This window comes from Lottia gigantea (assembly GCF_000327385.1).
Source record: "Lottia gigantea unplaced genomic scaffold LOTGIsca_338, whole genome shotgun sequence".
In the NCBI taxonomy this organism is placed as follows: Eukaryota; Metazoa; Mollusca; class Gastropoda; family Lottiidae; genus Lottia; species Lottia gigantea.
In genome coordinates this window covers 36507-53798 of record NW_008709138.1, presented here as the reverse complement: position 1 = coordinate 53798, position 17292 = coordinate 36507, and the positions used below count along the sequence as shown (strand labels likewise).

The following is a 17292-nucleotide window of genomic DNA, read 5'->3' as shown; positions in this document are numbered from 1 at the left end:
TAGATATAAAATTGTCCGAAAATTATGTGAATATTCCTACATTATAAAACACATAGGTGTGGAACAAAATCTTTCTATATAATAACACCGTTCTATGTATGACACAATACACTTCGAGGTTATTCTTTCAATACTGACATAATATACATAATAATTTTGACTATTGAAGATCTATATTATATTATACTTCCCTGTTAATAAATAGACCCTTCTTCACAATGTCAAGCTATTACGAACTTCGTCTTATACCTTGACTGCAATGGCCACTTTTCTTGTATCACAGAATGTAATGATTTGATTGGATTCGCTAGCGAATATAACCAATCACAGCCGTCGAAAGGAAAGATGTAAACATCATTGTTATTGTTCACAGACTTTCTGCCGAGGCTCCCATTGGCTGTATTTGGTAGAATTTTTATGTTTTTTTGTTTCACAGGGCAACATTGTAAAGAGGCCTTTGGCATAATTTTCACCCTTGTTATTAAAGATTTTATTATTTTTATTGTTATTATTTCCCTGACAGAGTTCCACGATAAAGTTAGCTATTGCACTGCAGGTATAAGACCAATTCGTAATAGCGTTATATTGTGAAGATATATTTTATTATACTTAGTTTATAAGACCGTGTATTTAATCGTATCTTACCTCACACTAGTAATGGGAATAAAACACGTCGACCACGTTGTACATTATAAATGGGTTTATATTATGAATACAAATTGAATAGAAACATTTTAATTTGCACAATATTAATAACAAATAATAGCTCTAAAGTTGTTCAACAACAATAAACCTCATGCGAATGGAAAACATTTTTTTGTACTCACCTAACGTTTCTTATTTTTTTCCTAATCCGACCAACAATCCAACATAAATTAAATTAATTTACTTACCGTATATTTCAATTATATTTTTAAAATAATGCAATTTGCGTGTCATATTAAAGAATTTTGCGACCCAATTAGCAAAACTTAAAATTTATCACGTCGATCTTCGAAGCAAATCATATTGTATATTTTTCATGAGCATTTATTGATATCAATAATATTAGGCAACCCTTGACGGTCTCTCTAAACCTTGAAGAACTATATGGGCTAGATCCATTGTATCTTTCAGTGATATTAATTCATTATTATATTATTAAATAACGTTTTATATACGTTTTACTTCAGGGGAAGTAATTATGCAATTTTACTTGACCATTGAGGCTACTTATGATTTTTTTTTATATATACAATTTTAATCAATATTTGACAATAGTTATATTGGCTATAGAGGTGGATGCTAGCTAACCATAATAAGCCTTCTGAGTACTGTAATTCGAAGCAATTCGATTCCTGTTTCTGTTCCTGCCTATCAACCCATTACCCCCACTGCTTCATAATGCCCTCTTCTCTGATTCCACTGACTTGTAAATAACCATATCGATCTGGAGCATACTTTAAAATGCTACTGAATTTATATGAAATGCGAATTTAAATTGATTAGTCAAAAAAAAGTTCTGTTAATTGTTAAATATTCTAGATATTCCATATATTGTCTAAATTACCAATTTTGATAAACAACTCAGAGGAATAATGATGAAAGGCTAACCCTTTTACTAACTATAGGACTAATGGACAATCACGATCTATGACTGTCAAAGGTTTTAATGGAAAACCACTTCATTTGATCGAAAACAGTAAGCAATATGTATTACAACTCCATGTCTCTGATTTAGACACCATCTTGGTCATTGGAGATTTTCTGTATTTTCAACTGAATATTTATTAAACAAAATGATAAACATAACAAAATTAATTATACAAAAATTTAATAGTACATTGCAGATATTACATTTTAACGAAAGTAAAAAAATCAGTGGGCATTTTATTAGAAATGGCTTATAATTAATGCTAAGTTTTAGTAACAAGCGTATATTCATCGCCTTGAGGTCCCAGAACAAACTTCCGGTCATGATCACTATTGGGTTCATTTGAAGACATAGAGACACCACTATCTACAGACGTCTCTTTCAAAGGCTTATCCGGTTTACGTTTTTTATTTACAACGGCATATTCTACTTCCGGTATTCCATTGATATTATTATCATCGTTTGATTCGTAATTCATGACGTCATCAGAACTCACGTAGAGATCATTCTCTATAATTTCCATTTGAATTTGACCATCGCCTCCTTGTTTTGTGGCTGGTTGCCTTGATGACACAGAATCAGCACTATCTTCGATAACAACAGCACTCGGAGACGAATTATTATCCTTGTCATGTTGACCAATGTCTACAGTAACATATCCAGCATCCGGTAAAGGTCTTGCTGGGGAGGGTTGATCGTATTGATCTTTCTTTCGTCGTTTACGTCTCACAAAGCTAAAAGATATATAGATATATATTAATAAGACGTTCAATATATGCTGAATGGTTAACATCTCGATAAGGACAATGAATAAGATGTTTAGGAACAGGAATATACTCTGGTTGTGAATTGTCGTGGTTGGTTTATAAAATATGCGGAACAAGGACGATGAAACACGTTTTCAGAAATCCACCCCCTTCCCACAAAGAGTAGTAAAGAAGACATTCATAATATCTGTGGTGAGAATGAATTAAGGTTATCGAAGACGGTGCAACACATTTAAAAAACAATATCTAACGACTCTATCTCGACAAGCTAAAAACGTTATGATCAGATTCACCTTCACTGAGGATACACACAAAACAGAGGCCAATGAATATACAATAAGGAAGAGAGAAACGATAAGGAGAAAATTGGTTTTGATAGATGATTAACCAGAGACAGTCTAATTAAAATTTGACCAAACTTTTGTTCCGTGTTTATTCGCTTTTATTTTTAATATAGCCATTTCAGTCATTGTTAAAGGACTGGCCTCTTAATAAATGTATAAACAATATTTATTACAAAGTAGGATAAGGGAACAGGCCTATAGTACCCTCTCCTTAAAAGATAACCTTTTGACTGAACCCTGTTTCAACCAATCAAATTCCTGCCCTCCCCAGCGCTGTCATTTGAAAGATTTGGTTGGTTAAAGCAGATGTCATCAGATTAGGATAAAAAGGTTATTTTGTCGAATGTTGAAGAATCCAGTCTGTAGAGTTTGGTCTAATTGTACTTGACTGAACCCAGAGAATGACGAAAATAAGTAGGAAGAAATAAGTGTAAGGACAGGAAGTGTAGAACACTTAAAGACGCGTTACCTGGTAATCGTGTAATAATGCGAAGGATGTAAGAATTGATAACAGACATGAATGAGAAGAATGATATCGAAGGGAATACTTTGAGTAACAATTACTTACCAAATGATCAATATCAAAATCAGAATGATCAATACCACAGCGCCACCAGCTATACCTCCTATCAAACCTATACCTAAAATGTAGTAAAATCAACATCAAACTATTGTATTAAATATGAATAGGAGCAAATCAATGATGAATCAAAATCATGTTGGATTAATTTGGTAATATTTTGAATTTGAAGGAAGTCTTTTTTTTTCTATACTGCACAAAATAAATCGGATGACTCAGAATAACACTTTTCATTTCAAGATTATTCCGACAGTATCAAATCTATAATCATAACATTTTACCTCATCAATATTGATATAAACAATACACATCTTTTCAAAAAAAGTTAGCTTCAAATCTATAATATTTATGAGGTGAAATTATTAGCATTCTAGTAGGATAATAAATTCAAGACTAAATTCGGTCCCGCTTGCAGGTTATGTTTTTCAATTTATATAACTCGAGAAAACATCCATGTACTTGTACCATGTAAAATGTAAGAAAGTAACAAATATATCTAGCATATACATTGCAGTAATTTAACATTTTACCTAGATCATCTGTGGTACTATCGGTAGTTTTATTATTCTGACTATTTGTTGTTCCATTTGAAGCTTTTTCAGTTGAATATATTTCTACAGATGATGCAGTATTTGTACCAATTGGTGCTGTATCTGACGGTTCTGTTACTATACTTGTAGCTGGACTTATAGTTGTTGTTGGACTTATGGTTGTTAAGGGACTTGTAGCTGTGGTTGTATCTGTATTATTGGTCTGTGGACAGAGTTTTGGTGTTGTAACAGCTGTATTGTGACAAGTTATATTGATATTATCTACAAGGTAGTCAATAAAAATGATTTCAAAATTTTCAATACAGTAATATCTAAATTTAATCTTCATAATTATAATTATTCTTATATTCCCAATCTAAAAATTACTTTGATTTTGTTATTGTTTGTATTATATTCACAGAGACTTGTAAAGACCAGCTACTGAATAGAACTTTTCAAATTATCAGTTGCTGTTGATCTGAAGCACATAATTCAAAATCAGTATTAGCCAACAGTTATTATTGTACAGATGTATGGAAAGAGTTGCACTTGAAATATTTCCAATGATATGGTTTTACCAGAAAAAGCTTCAAGACAATCAAGAACAAAAGTATATAATAGATCGGGCATGTTCTAATTATTTTTGTTTCTGAAGTCCAATAAACCCATGGTTGACTTTACACAGATAGTATGTAATAATAAATCGTCTTACCTGGGGTTGATGCAATGTTAATTCCAAATTCTAGACCATCATTTCCAGAACATTTATTTTTGTCTAATCTTAACTCCATTGATCCACTGGTGTAGAAATTATCTTGAAACATATCGTTGTTAAAATAACTGGTAGAAGTTCCATTAGAAATAGATAATTTGTATTGTTGGCCAATAAAAGTAGAGACATTGAATATAACTTGAGTTAAACTTCCAGTTTCTGATATTATTTGACACCAACAATTGGTAGGATCATTCTTGTTATTTCTGTATAGGAAAACAGAGACCATTGTGAGTGTCTTGTTTTCACACATACCAACTAAAATGATAAAAAAATATATCTGGGATTGTAAGTATGAAACAAACATATCTAAAAGATAATACCAATATCCATCTAATCATGTTTAGGGTAAGAATGATAAAACAAAATATAACAAAATGTTTCATTAAACATTATCAGTAATACATTTCATCAGATAACTTTCGCAAAAGCAGGTTGGATCAATTAACCGAACTGAAAGTGTATGAACGATTCGATAATTTCTCTAAATGTCCCATTGTTATTTTTTTGATTATTTATAACACTGAACATTTCACATTTCAAATACAATTTAAGATGCTTTAGGAGTTTATTTTCCAGTGATTCATTTTCAAGGGAAGTAAATCTTTCAGAAAATATACCATCCACGACTCTAAAACATGATATGTAAATGATTGTATAAATCCCTTTTTGGGGTTTGGCATGTTTATTTTTGCCAAATTATTGGTCTGGATTTGTAATGTAATGTCTGAAATTGCATTTTCTTTCAGATTTTGTGAGATGATGATGAGATTTTCATGCGGATAATTCTAAAAATAGTCGCTTTGTTGGCAGTGACAGTCAAACGGATGTTGATGAAATATAGTGGTCTACTTTCAATCTGACTAGCTCAAAATTTCACGGTCATGATATATTGATTTTTTGTCAAGAAACTAAAGCAACATCATATAAAGGCAATGTCAATGAATGAAAAATATATTTACTGCTGTTTCCATCGGTCATTCGCCAACAAACACTGACAACTATCACAAGCAATATTGTATTCCACATTATGTGTTCATCAAGACATATAGTCTGTTTCACGTTTTAATGTCGAAAAGGGTTTGTGTATCAATAGATACTTTATTCAGGAACAAAAGTCTCCAATCCTAATTTCTCATACTGTTTCTACATAACGACTGGGAAAATTACACAAGTAATATTAATGTTCGTGAAGACGACGAGTATTTATGCATCACAGAACACAGAACAAGTTTGTCTATTCTTCATTCTCGTTATAAACCTCAACAGAATAATATGGTCCAAATATTTTGTGAATATTGCTACATTATGAATCACAGTATCCTAACCATGGTCTAAACATTCGTTGCACTAACACTTTCTTTCGTATGACACAATTCCCTTTGTAGTTCCTCTCTCAACACTAACTAATAAAAGATACAAAATGGCTATTGAAGATCTATATTATATTTCTTTAACTTCCTGGTTTATAAATAGACAGTGAATTATGTTATACCCGACTAAACGTATAGAAATAATAACAAAAGACGGTCATCTTTTCAACACACTATATTATGTGTTTATGAATACGTAATACAAATGTGATTATATTTGTGATTTATGAAAGTCGAGAGCTAGTTTCTAGTTGTCACACTATACTTGAAAAGCGAATTGCGTTTATACGTATACGTTTCTGTTTAATTTTCTCATTACTGTTTAAGAGACAAATGAATAAACAGGAAACGCGCGGCGCTACTTCACTTCTGTACCTCTTTAAATGTACCATTTTTTTTATGTGTAATGCACTGCATCATATACAACAATTTATATGATTATGATTTCGAATTAAGAGAAAGGGAGAATTCTGAAAATTTAAAAGTCTATAAAATTGACGTACATGTAATTGTTGCAAACTGACCAAATTCTAAAATTACTATTAATAGTAGTTAATGGAACTATTATCAGTATCAGTAATATGCAGTATCAGAAGGTCGGACTGTTGATTGTTGGTTGTATGACTTGTCCTTCTGGTGCTGGCGTTTAACGAGACTAGAATATAATAAAATACACAATAAATATGAATAATATTTTTATTTTGCAAATGAGTATCTTTTTTTTGACTTTTACCTTCGCTTGTTTTCTAAGAAGGAAACATGCCACAGATTGTCTGTTCCTGTTTTCTATTCAAAATTGTGGACAATTATTTTTGAAATGTAAAACGGCACCATATTAACTAACCGGAAATTATCTGTGGACAATGGCATATTTTCGATGTTTTCCATTTATCAGCACTAATACTGATCTGAAGTTGCTCAAACTTTTTTGTGGATTACTTCGCGCTAATGACTACAAGATAGCAATTTAAAAAATCGACAATTCTGACTTTTGTCATTGACTTTTTTAGCTCCAATTTGTAATTACACCTCTTAACTACAAAACGAACTACTAGGTGTTCTGGCCAATATGGTTAGAAAGGAGATTGTTAAAGAAATCAAAGAAAGGGGAGAATTTGCCACTATGGCAGATGAGACCAAAGATGTAACAAAAACGGAACAACTTTCATTAGTACTCAGATACTATTGCCGAAAGAATGTTTAGGAACGGTTCATTATGTTCTTCTGAAAGCTAAAAGTCTTAGTGAAACAGTGATAACCTGTTTGGAAAGTTTCGGTCTGAGCTACTAAGATAAACTCGTTGGTCAAGGGTACGATGGTGCAGCTGTTATGAGAGGGAAACATTCGGGTATGGCCAAACATATTCAAGATGGAACCAAGTTTTCCCACTGCGCGCACTGCCATGCACATAGACTCAATTTAGTGATTGTTTACACAACAAAAAGTGTACGGGAGGCAGCCGATTTCTTTGCTCTTCTTGAAAGATGTATGTGTTCATTTCTAGCTCATACGTGCACAGGAGGTTTATTAACATTCAGCGTTCTTTGTACCCAAATGAAGCACCGAGAGAGTAACCACGTTTGAGCGATACTCGATGGGCCTGGAGGTACATAGCTGTTCGTAATGTCAGAGATCGGCTGAAAGCTATTACACAGCTTTTGTCACATATATCTATTGAAGACAACGAAATCAACTACAGTCTTGTTATGCTTTTGACAATATTCTCCAAACTTCTAAAGGAGTCAAAAGGCCTCCCAGATATGCTACAGAAACAAAAAGTAGATCGCACAAAGATTACAGATATCATTGATGTATTCAAGACTGAACTACAAAATCTGAGATCACAGGAAGAAAACTTTGATGCATCAGACCTTGTCTCTGACAGCAAATGAGGATGAGCAAGCACGGCAAAGAGGTCTCGCAGGCGCTCTCTGGGATGCTATTATCACAGAACCAATAGGCCAACGATTATTTTATGCCATTTTGGATGTGGAGATTGCAGAGATTAAGCGCCGATTCTTATCACAAAATTGTTCTATTATGATTGGAATACAATCTCTTAAGTCATGCAGTGATAAATTTCTTGATCTGAAATCGGTTGAATGCTTTGGCACGATATTTGACGCTAACATTGAAGATTTGAGCCACGAGGTATCACAAGCAACACGTCTTATAAAGCACGAATTCTCAAATTTCAGGGAAGTTCAACCAAAAAACGTTGTTGCATTTTACCTCATTTTGAGATCCTTATCAGGACGTCTTCAGTGCACTATTTCGTCTTTGTAAAACCGGATTCCAGTATCATCGGTGGCTTGCGAACGCAGCTTTTCTTGATTAAAGCTGACAAAAACATATTTGAGAAATATAATGACAAACACTCGATAAAGTGATCTCTGAGTCTTGCATGTTGAGCGAGAACTCACTGCGTCCATACCCTTGGACGATTTCATTGACGAGTTCTCAGAGCAGCACAATCACTTGAGGATAAAGCTCTTTTAAAAAAGATAATGTAGTTCATATTAAAAGTAGGTTTACTGGACTTTGGGACAATGTTTTCTTGAAAAAAGATTGGATTTGGTTGAATTTGATGTACATGTGATCTACATCATCATCATCAATGTAATCCTGGATGAAGGTCATATTGATATTGATCTAAAGAAATAACCCTTCTCCAAAAAAAAAAACAATGGTATACATCGAGTCCATCTGTTGACAACATGGAGTCATACTAGTTTTTGTTTTTAAATAAATCATTTTCCACAGATATTTCAAATTGCCTTCAAACTAATGACACTTTTGTATTTTTGAGTACAATGTTGAATATGTGTACAAACGCATCATCAGAAGTAACACTGAATCGTGTTAAAGGAACTGGTGTTAGTAGTTGTTGCTGTTATGTCAAACTGTTAAATATAGATACTATTGGATCTATTTAACCAAGATTTATATTTGAAGTTCTCTGGTTGTAAATATAGTCTTGTTATTTCATAAAAAAAAATAATCCTACATTTAGTTGTTCTATCGACAGTGCTATTTTTCGCACTATAAATAAAACAGATGAAGTTAAACTAAATTTGGAGTCAACGTCTTCTTACAAGAATGATACAGAATTTGAAGTGAAGATAAAGTCTAGTGTAACTGGTAAGTAAGATGTTTCATTTTGTTTTTTTATTGCTGAAAGAAATTTGTTTTTTTCTGTTAGGACTACTTCCTCTCAAGATATCGTCTAATGTTACTGGTAAGAAAACTGATCATTTTGTCTATAAATATGACTGATTTCTGTAGTGAGCAAACTAAACCTGGTAGAATTATTGTTGGATCATTGAAGATTGAACAGATGTGAATTATTGAAACATGAAAATCTTATGATTATGAATTTGTTACAAGATTAAGCAGAATTAAACTACAGTGACGTCGGTACAGTTTGTAGTTTTTATATATTTATTAGTAGAGTCGAGTAATAATTATTGAATTAGTGAAATACAATTGTATTAGATATCAACATCATCATGTTCTAAAACATCCTTATAACAATATCACATTGTCCTTGATTGGATAGGTTGTTACAATTAATTATTATTTTTTGAAGGAAGGGATAAAACAAACTTTTCATTTGTTATCACAACCATTTAGTAGTCTTTAATTCCATAGTGTTAACCTTCAAGACAATAGCACACACTAGCGCCACAAAATAAGCATAACTAGACTAATGGTTGATAACACTGTATTGTATTATGAATTCAACAGTTAGAGGTCCTTTGATAAGATTGATATGTTTTACACCAAACGATACCCTTAAAACTACTACTTGTACACCAACCGTAATACACCAAACAACATCTACTGGGGGACCACCACAACTATAATACCATACACAGTATCTTCCGGAGAAATTATTTTAACTTCTGTTCCATTGTCATCTACCAGTTCAACAGAGGGCATGATAAATTCATCAACTAAACAAGGTGACGTAAATCTGGTTAAGCTCTGTATTTCAGTATTTCATAAGTATCAATATTTTGTTCGTCATAACGCTACTCATCAACGTCATGTTCACCATTATCCTCATCAACAACGTCATGTTCACTATTATCTTCATCAACTTCATTCTAACCTACAACATCATTTTCACCATTATCCTCATCAACAACATAATGTTCACCATTATAATCATTAACATCATTTTAACCTACATCCTCATCAACAACACAATTTTCACCATTATCCTCATCAGCAACATCATGTTCACCTACATCCTCATCAACAACATCATTTTCATCGTTTTCCTCATTAACAACATCATTTTCACCATTATCCTCATCAAAAATACTATTTGTACAATGATTCACATCAATAACGTAGGGTTTTCCTCTATCCTTATCAACAGCATAATGTTCGCCTTTTCCTCATCAGCAAGATCATCATAGATAATATAATGTTCACAGTGGTTATTATTATTAACTTCACTTATCATCGTGATCATTATGTTTTAGAACATGTTGATAGTAATGGTAATGATGATGTGGTGGAGTAATAGGTGTTGATATTGGTGGAGTGGTAGGAAGTGTTGGAGTTTTTCTTATCAAATAGTAAGTCTTGGTGTATGTTCTGGAGTGGTAGTTTTTTTAAATTTCCTTAAAAAAGAAAAGAAAGAAACATCTTTATTTTACAAGGATAACAACTTAAGTACATAGTTAAGGATCCTTTCTATCAGCTGGTCCTTGGCGAACATTCTTGACATTGATATTTCCGCAACAATTTACAGCTGGGTCGATTGAAATTATGAGTGAAGATGACTTATTCAAAGTCCGTCAATCACACGCCGATTGAGAATTGAAGTAACCATGCAAATGACGTGATGACTGTAAAGAACCAATCTAGTCGAATGTGCAATAGAACACCATTGTTTTCTTAAAATTTAAAGCAATACAATTGGGTTGCCAATAATCTACATAAGCACATTAATTTCATATGTCTTTTCGTCAAATAATTGATTATTATTTTAAACTGTAGACGTAACAATAAAATATTTATTCTTACAGTATTGTGAAGTATAGAAAGAAAAAATCTACATCTGAAATCTACAGTTCAACTTCATCACTGTTAGGGTTTGTATTCTGTCGATCAGAGACGGTGCAATACATTCCCAAAATCACACAATCTACATCACTGCCTAACCTATAAACCCTGCTGTTCAGATTCAATTACAGACGACCATTAGCAAACATCAAGTAAGTAGGGTCTAAGATATGTAAATAGGAAAAATGAGTAGAATAGAAACGAAGGGGAAAAGCCATTACACACCATATTATCAATATCAATATTAGAATTATCAACACTACAACGCCACCAACCACTCCTCCGATTAAACCTATATCTGAAATAAAAGTAAATTGCTATTAAACAGTATCCAATATCAAGAGCAAATATTGTAATAAAAAGAATAATATCAAATCATTTTGAATTTGGAAGAATTCGGTTTTGGTTCTACAATACTGTACAACAGTGGTTCCCAGTCTTCTACAGTCTTCACACCCCTGAAGTAATCATTTGAACCCCTCAGCCCTCTAAACATTGGATATTCAAAACATTGTAAATCTTATACTTTTTATTCAAACTTATCATAAAAATCACACATAATAATGTATATATAATCATACGGCCGCAATAAGATGCTCAGTGGGAAGGCTATTGCTGTTTTCTTTGGAACCATATAATATCTCCCAAAATAACCTTCTTCTACAACAGTTGTCCACACCCCGACGCCCCAGTCCCTCACCCCCAGGGGGTGAAAGTACCCCAGGTTGGGAACCAGGGGTGTACAAAATAATTAATTTATTTGTGGAAAAAATGAAACGCCTCTTACAAGGGTGCTAAAGAATAATATTCATAACAAATAATTATATACGTTACATTAAATAATAAATATGGTAGTAATTTGGCTCTTTACCTAAATCTGTATTTTCTGTTGATACTTGTCCGGTAGTTGTTACTGTACTTGTAGTTGTTACTGTACTTGTAGTTGGTACTGAACTTGTAGTTGGTACTGAACTTGTAGTTGGTACTGGACTTGAAATTGTTACTTGACTTGTACTTGTTACTATACTTGTATTTCTTACTGAACATGTAGTTGTTACTGGACTTGTATATGTGGTTGTAACTTGACTAGTATTTTGTAGACAGAGTTGTGGTGTAGAAACAGTTGTATTGTAACAAGTTATATTGATATTACCTACATAGTAGTGAATAAAAATATTAAAATTATTCATTTATGTTAGAGACCGAATTTATGAGTTTTTAAAGTATTATCAAGTGATCAGTAACTGAAGAAATTGCTGTGGCGATTCTACAGAGAGGGGGGGGGGGGGGGGGGGGGCTCTGACATAAAATCAAATGGTTGCATCCAGTTATACAAGAAAGGTGGTATATTAGATACAGTTCTAGCTTGACATTGTGAAGATGACCAGAGAGAGGAACACCTTACACCAAGGCAACTGTTAGCGTTTGTATTCTGTCAATTTTTTGTCATTTAACATAGTAAAAGAATTGTCTGTGGCCCCCTCACCTGATGTTTCCTTAACGAACCACCGGAAATTGGGCCAAACAAATTTCCCCTGGAGTTTTACAATTCCTATTATATGGAAGGTGTTGCGCTTACTTCAATTCATAGTGTTTCAAAAACTTTAAAAATATACATATATGTTACATTCAGTTCATTTAGAATTCTCTTTACCTGCATTTGAGTCTATATTAATTCCAAATTCTAGACCATCCGTCGCAAAACAGTCCTTTTCTTCCAATTTTAACCATATCTCGTTTGATCCACAAATGGTGTAGAAAATATTTGGAGACGTACTATTTTCAAAATAACTTTTAAAATTCCCATAAGAAACAGACAACTTGTATTGATGACCGGCAAAACTTAAAACATTGAATGTAACTTTAGTTAAACTCCCAGTTTCTGATATTATTTGACACCAACAGTTGGTAGGATCATACTTGCTATTTCTGTTTAGGAAAATAGAGTTTATGATCACTGTCCTGTTTTCACACATACCAACTAAAATGATAAAACAAAAGTACTGAAACAATAAGTATCTCATACACTTATCATAGAATTCTTTTTCTTAATGAAGTATTTGTTCCATCACTGGCCTGTACATTTGGGAGAATAAAACTTACTTAACCCCGCATAAGCAGTTCAAGATATTTTTTTATCTGGCGGTTGTTTAGATTCTGGGATTGGAAGCAAGTATTTTTTCGAAGAACAATTTGTAGAAGTAACTGTCAACTTTGCCTGAAAGTCAAGCACAATCGATAATGCCTCGAAATTCGATTAACCATCCTAAATCCGAAATAGACATAGCAATAATTGAAATTATTACAATATTGAGCATTTTCATTGAGAAAATTTAGATCAAATTTAAGGTCGCTGAAGGGGAGCATTTCAATTCATTCACGTATGCGTTTCGTTTAAGACGTGATACTGGTGGCTATATGTATGTTTCATTAGGGTATAACAACAAAACATTATATTAAACTATATGACATATCAATAAATTAAAATATAATTACTGGTGTTTCCATCTACCATTCGCCAACATACAACCAGAAGAACTGTTGTTTTCCACATTGTGACTGACTGTCTTTAAAGACTAATCGTTATACTTGGCGTCCCAATAGATATAGAACACAAGAATCCAAACCCTCACATTTCTGTAACCATGTAGTACTGTTAGTGTTATACTTGTAATACTCTTTCTACTTAACTGAATTAATATCACAAATGATCTTCATATCCATACAAGTGCAATAAATGTTTAATAAATACTACATAACACAGAACATTTTTTTAGTATATGTCTTAATTCTCGTCGAAAGGTTCACCATTAATATATGGTCCAAAAATTATGTGAATATTCCTATATTATAAAACACTAGGTGTGGAACAAAATCTTTCTATATAATAACACCGTTCTATGTATGACACAATACACTTCGAGGTAATTCTTTCAATACTGACATAATAATTATTGACTATTGGAGATCTATATTATATTATACTTCCCTGTTAATAAATAGACCCTTCTTCACAATCTCAAGCTATTACGAACTTCGTCTTATACCTTGACTGCAATGGCCACTTTTCTTGTATCACAGAATGTAATGATTTGATTGGATTCGCTAGCGAATATAACCAATCACAGCCGTCGAAAGAAAAGATGTAAACATTATTGTTATTGTTCACAGACTTTCTGCCGAGGATCCCATTGGCTGTATTTGGTAGAATTTTTATGTTATCTTGTTTCACAAGGCAATATTGTAAAGAGGCCTTTGGCATAATTTTCACCCTTGTTATTAAAGATTTTATTATTTTTATTGTTATTATTTCCCTGACAGAGTTCCACGATAAAGGTATCTATTGCACTACAGGTATAAGACGTAGTTCGTAATAGCTTGATATTGTGGGTATATTTTATTATACTTAGTTTATAATACCGTGTATTCAATCATATCTTACCTCACACTAGTAATGGGAATAAAACACGTCGACCAACTTTCCTTATGCGTACATTATAAATGGGTTTATATATGAATGAATACAAATTGAATAGAAACATTTTAATTTGCACAATATTAATAACAAATAATAGCTCTAAAGTTGTTCCTCAACAATAAACCTCATGCGAAAAGGAAAAACATTTTTTTTGTACTCACCTAACGTTTCTTATTTTTTTCCTAATCCGACCAACAATCCAACATAAATTAAATTAATTTACTTACCGTATATTTCAATTAAATTTTTAGCCTAATGCAACCCAATTAGCAAAACTTAAAATTTATCTCGACTGTCTGCGAAGCAAATCAAATTGTATCATTTTCATGAGCATTTATCAATAATATTAGGCAACCCTTGACCGTCTCCCTAAACCTTGAAGAGCTAAGGCTAGATCCATTGTATCTTATCTGTGATATTAAATCATTATTATTATTGAATAACGTTTTATATACGTTTTACTTCAGGGGAAGTAATTATGCAATTTTACTTGACCATTGAGGCTACTTATGATTTTTTTTATATATACAATTTTAATCAATATTTGACAATAGTTGTATTGGCTATAGAGGTGGATGCTAGCTAACCATAATATGTCTGCGGAGCACTGTAATTCGAAGCATTGCATAGGTACACTGAGTACCTGTAGATATAAGAGAATACTCCATGTTAATATATTGAATGTGTCGTCTGCTATCAGACTGGACAGAACGTCTACTATGAATGTAGGCTGCGCATGCTCATTGAAGTATATTTCATGCACGAGCTTCACACACGTGACCAGGGCAGATAGACGCCGACATCTTACACTCGAGTGAATATGTATTGCACGACATGTATTGCTGGCTTTTAGAATAAACTGTATATACATTAGATGTGATAATTTACCTTAACAAATGGTAGCAGAGCGTGTAACGAATCTACGGATGTTATAAGTATTAGATGAAGCGTAAGTTTTATGAAGATTTGTAAACTTTGAGCGACAGTGAAGTGAGAAGAAAGTACTTTGAAGTTGAATTTGGAATGGCGGCCAAAAAGATAGTGGTATGAGCGAAAGAAAACGAAGAGACAGTATATATTTTGGTGTTTGGATCTTTGTGTGGTTGGTACTGAACTTTTTTATTATCAATATGGCTATGAAGATAAACCCCCCGTTATTTCACAAAGATAAAACCTACGAGCGATACAAACAAGAACTTGAAGCATGGTGTGAAATTACGGAGATTCCAAAAGTGAAAAGAGGTATCATTATTGCTCTTTCTTTGCCTGAAAATGACAACATAACACCAGAAGAACGATTATTGGTTTTAACAAGGATGGATTAGAACAAGACTGATAAACTGTATGAAGATGCAAAACAGTCTTTGAGGAAATTTAAAGGTGACACATGTCCAGGTCAAGTAAGTCAGTTTAATCCAGCCATAAAACTTGAATCTGCTTGTGTAACTGGAAGTCGAAATGAAGAAGCTTTCTTGTCATCTTATAATAGAGACGATCACTCGCATCGATCGAGAAGTAATCCACCGGGTCATTTTTCCAGGGGACGAGGAACAAGACATCCAAATAACTATAGAAGGTCGTACTCGCAGACAAGACAGTCAAACCCAATCGGCCATAATGGCAAAATTATGACTTGTAAGTCCTGTGGGTCATTTAGACATCTCATCGCGCAATGCCCAGATAGTTGGGAAAACCTGGCTAGAGTAAACGTTACTAATGAAGAAAATGTAGTTCTTTATACAGGAAACAAGGCTGAAAATGTTGCGAAATTAGGCGTTGAAGCTCAGAACAGTGTGGTTTTAGATAGTGCTTGTTCCAGTACGGTGTGTGGCAAGACATGGTTTGACAATTATGTGAATTCCCTTGATACTGGTGAAAAGTCGAAAGTAGTAAAAGCTAACGGAAGTAAGATATTTAAGTTTGGTGGAGGTACATGCCTGAAATCATTGGCAATGTACACCATACCGGCAACATTAGCTGGACATGATGTACTTATAAAAACTGATGTCGCTGAATCGGACATTCCTTTGCTCTTATCCCGTAAAGCTATGAAAAGTGCTCAGGTAAAACTAGACTTGGAAAATGACATGGCAGTTATTTTTGGTGAGGAAGTGATACTTAATTTGACCTCGTCCGGACATTATTGTGTTCCTATTGACAAATGTGATAAACTTAATGTAGAGAGTGTTTTTGCTATTAGAATTGATGAAAGTGACTACAAAAGTCAAAAAGAAGCACTGTTGAAACTTCATAGACAATTTGCCCACCCGCCCACCAATAAATTAGTAGCCTTATTGAAGGATGCAGGATCATGGCGTCACTGTTTCCTGGACGTTCTCGAAGTTATATATCAGGAATGTGATCTGTGCAAACAATACGCCACGACGCCCCCAAGACCAGTTGTGTCGATGCCCATGGCATCTAGATTTAATGAAAAGGTTGCTATGGACCTAAAACTTTGGCGGGGTTTATGATACCACAAAACAGGACATTAACGAGACTCGTTTAGATATATCTGCTCCGCAAGATAATGTTCAGTGTGTACCATCAGAAACATTAGCCAAAAATGATGGACTTTCTAGTGGCTGTGGTACTGATGCTATTGGTGTTAATCATAAAAATTTGCGCCCTGATGATGTGATAGAGTACAAGATAGATGACTCTCCAGATTGGATTCAGGCTACAGTGTTAAATAGAGCAGGAAAAGCAACAGGTTCTTATAGAAATAAGAGTTGA

General features: G+C 33.3%; 2 protein-coding genes across 2 annotated transcripts; one reads left to right on the top strand and one right to left on the bottom strand.

Annotated features, from left to right (window-relative positions):
- Positions 1–1895: 1895 nt before the first annotated feature.
- LOTGIDRAFT_175677 (hypothetical protein) lies at positions 1896–4855 on the bottom strand (the record flags this gene model as incomplete). The annotated part of the gene is made up of 4 exons (XM_009058384.1): positions 1896–2367; positions 3313–3385; positions 3855–4136; positions 4567–4855. The coding sequence occupies 4 exons, from the start codon at positions 4853–4855 to the stop codon at positions 1896–1898; spliced, it is 1116 nt and encodes a 371-aa protein (XP_009056632.1).
- Positions 4856–16184: 11329 nt separating this feature from the next.
- On the top strand, positions 16185–17292 carry LOTGIDRAFT_175676 (hypothetical protein; the record flags this gene model as incomplete). Its single annotated transcript, XM_009058383.1, has 2 exons — positions 16185–16994; positions 17044–17292. 2 exons carry the CDS (start codon positions 16185–16187, stop codon positions 17290–17292), a joined length of 1059 nt encoding a protein of 352 aa, XP_009056631.1.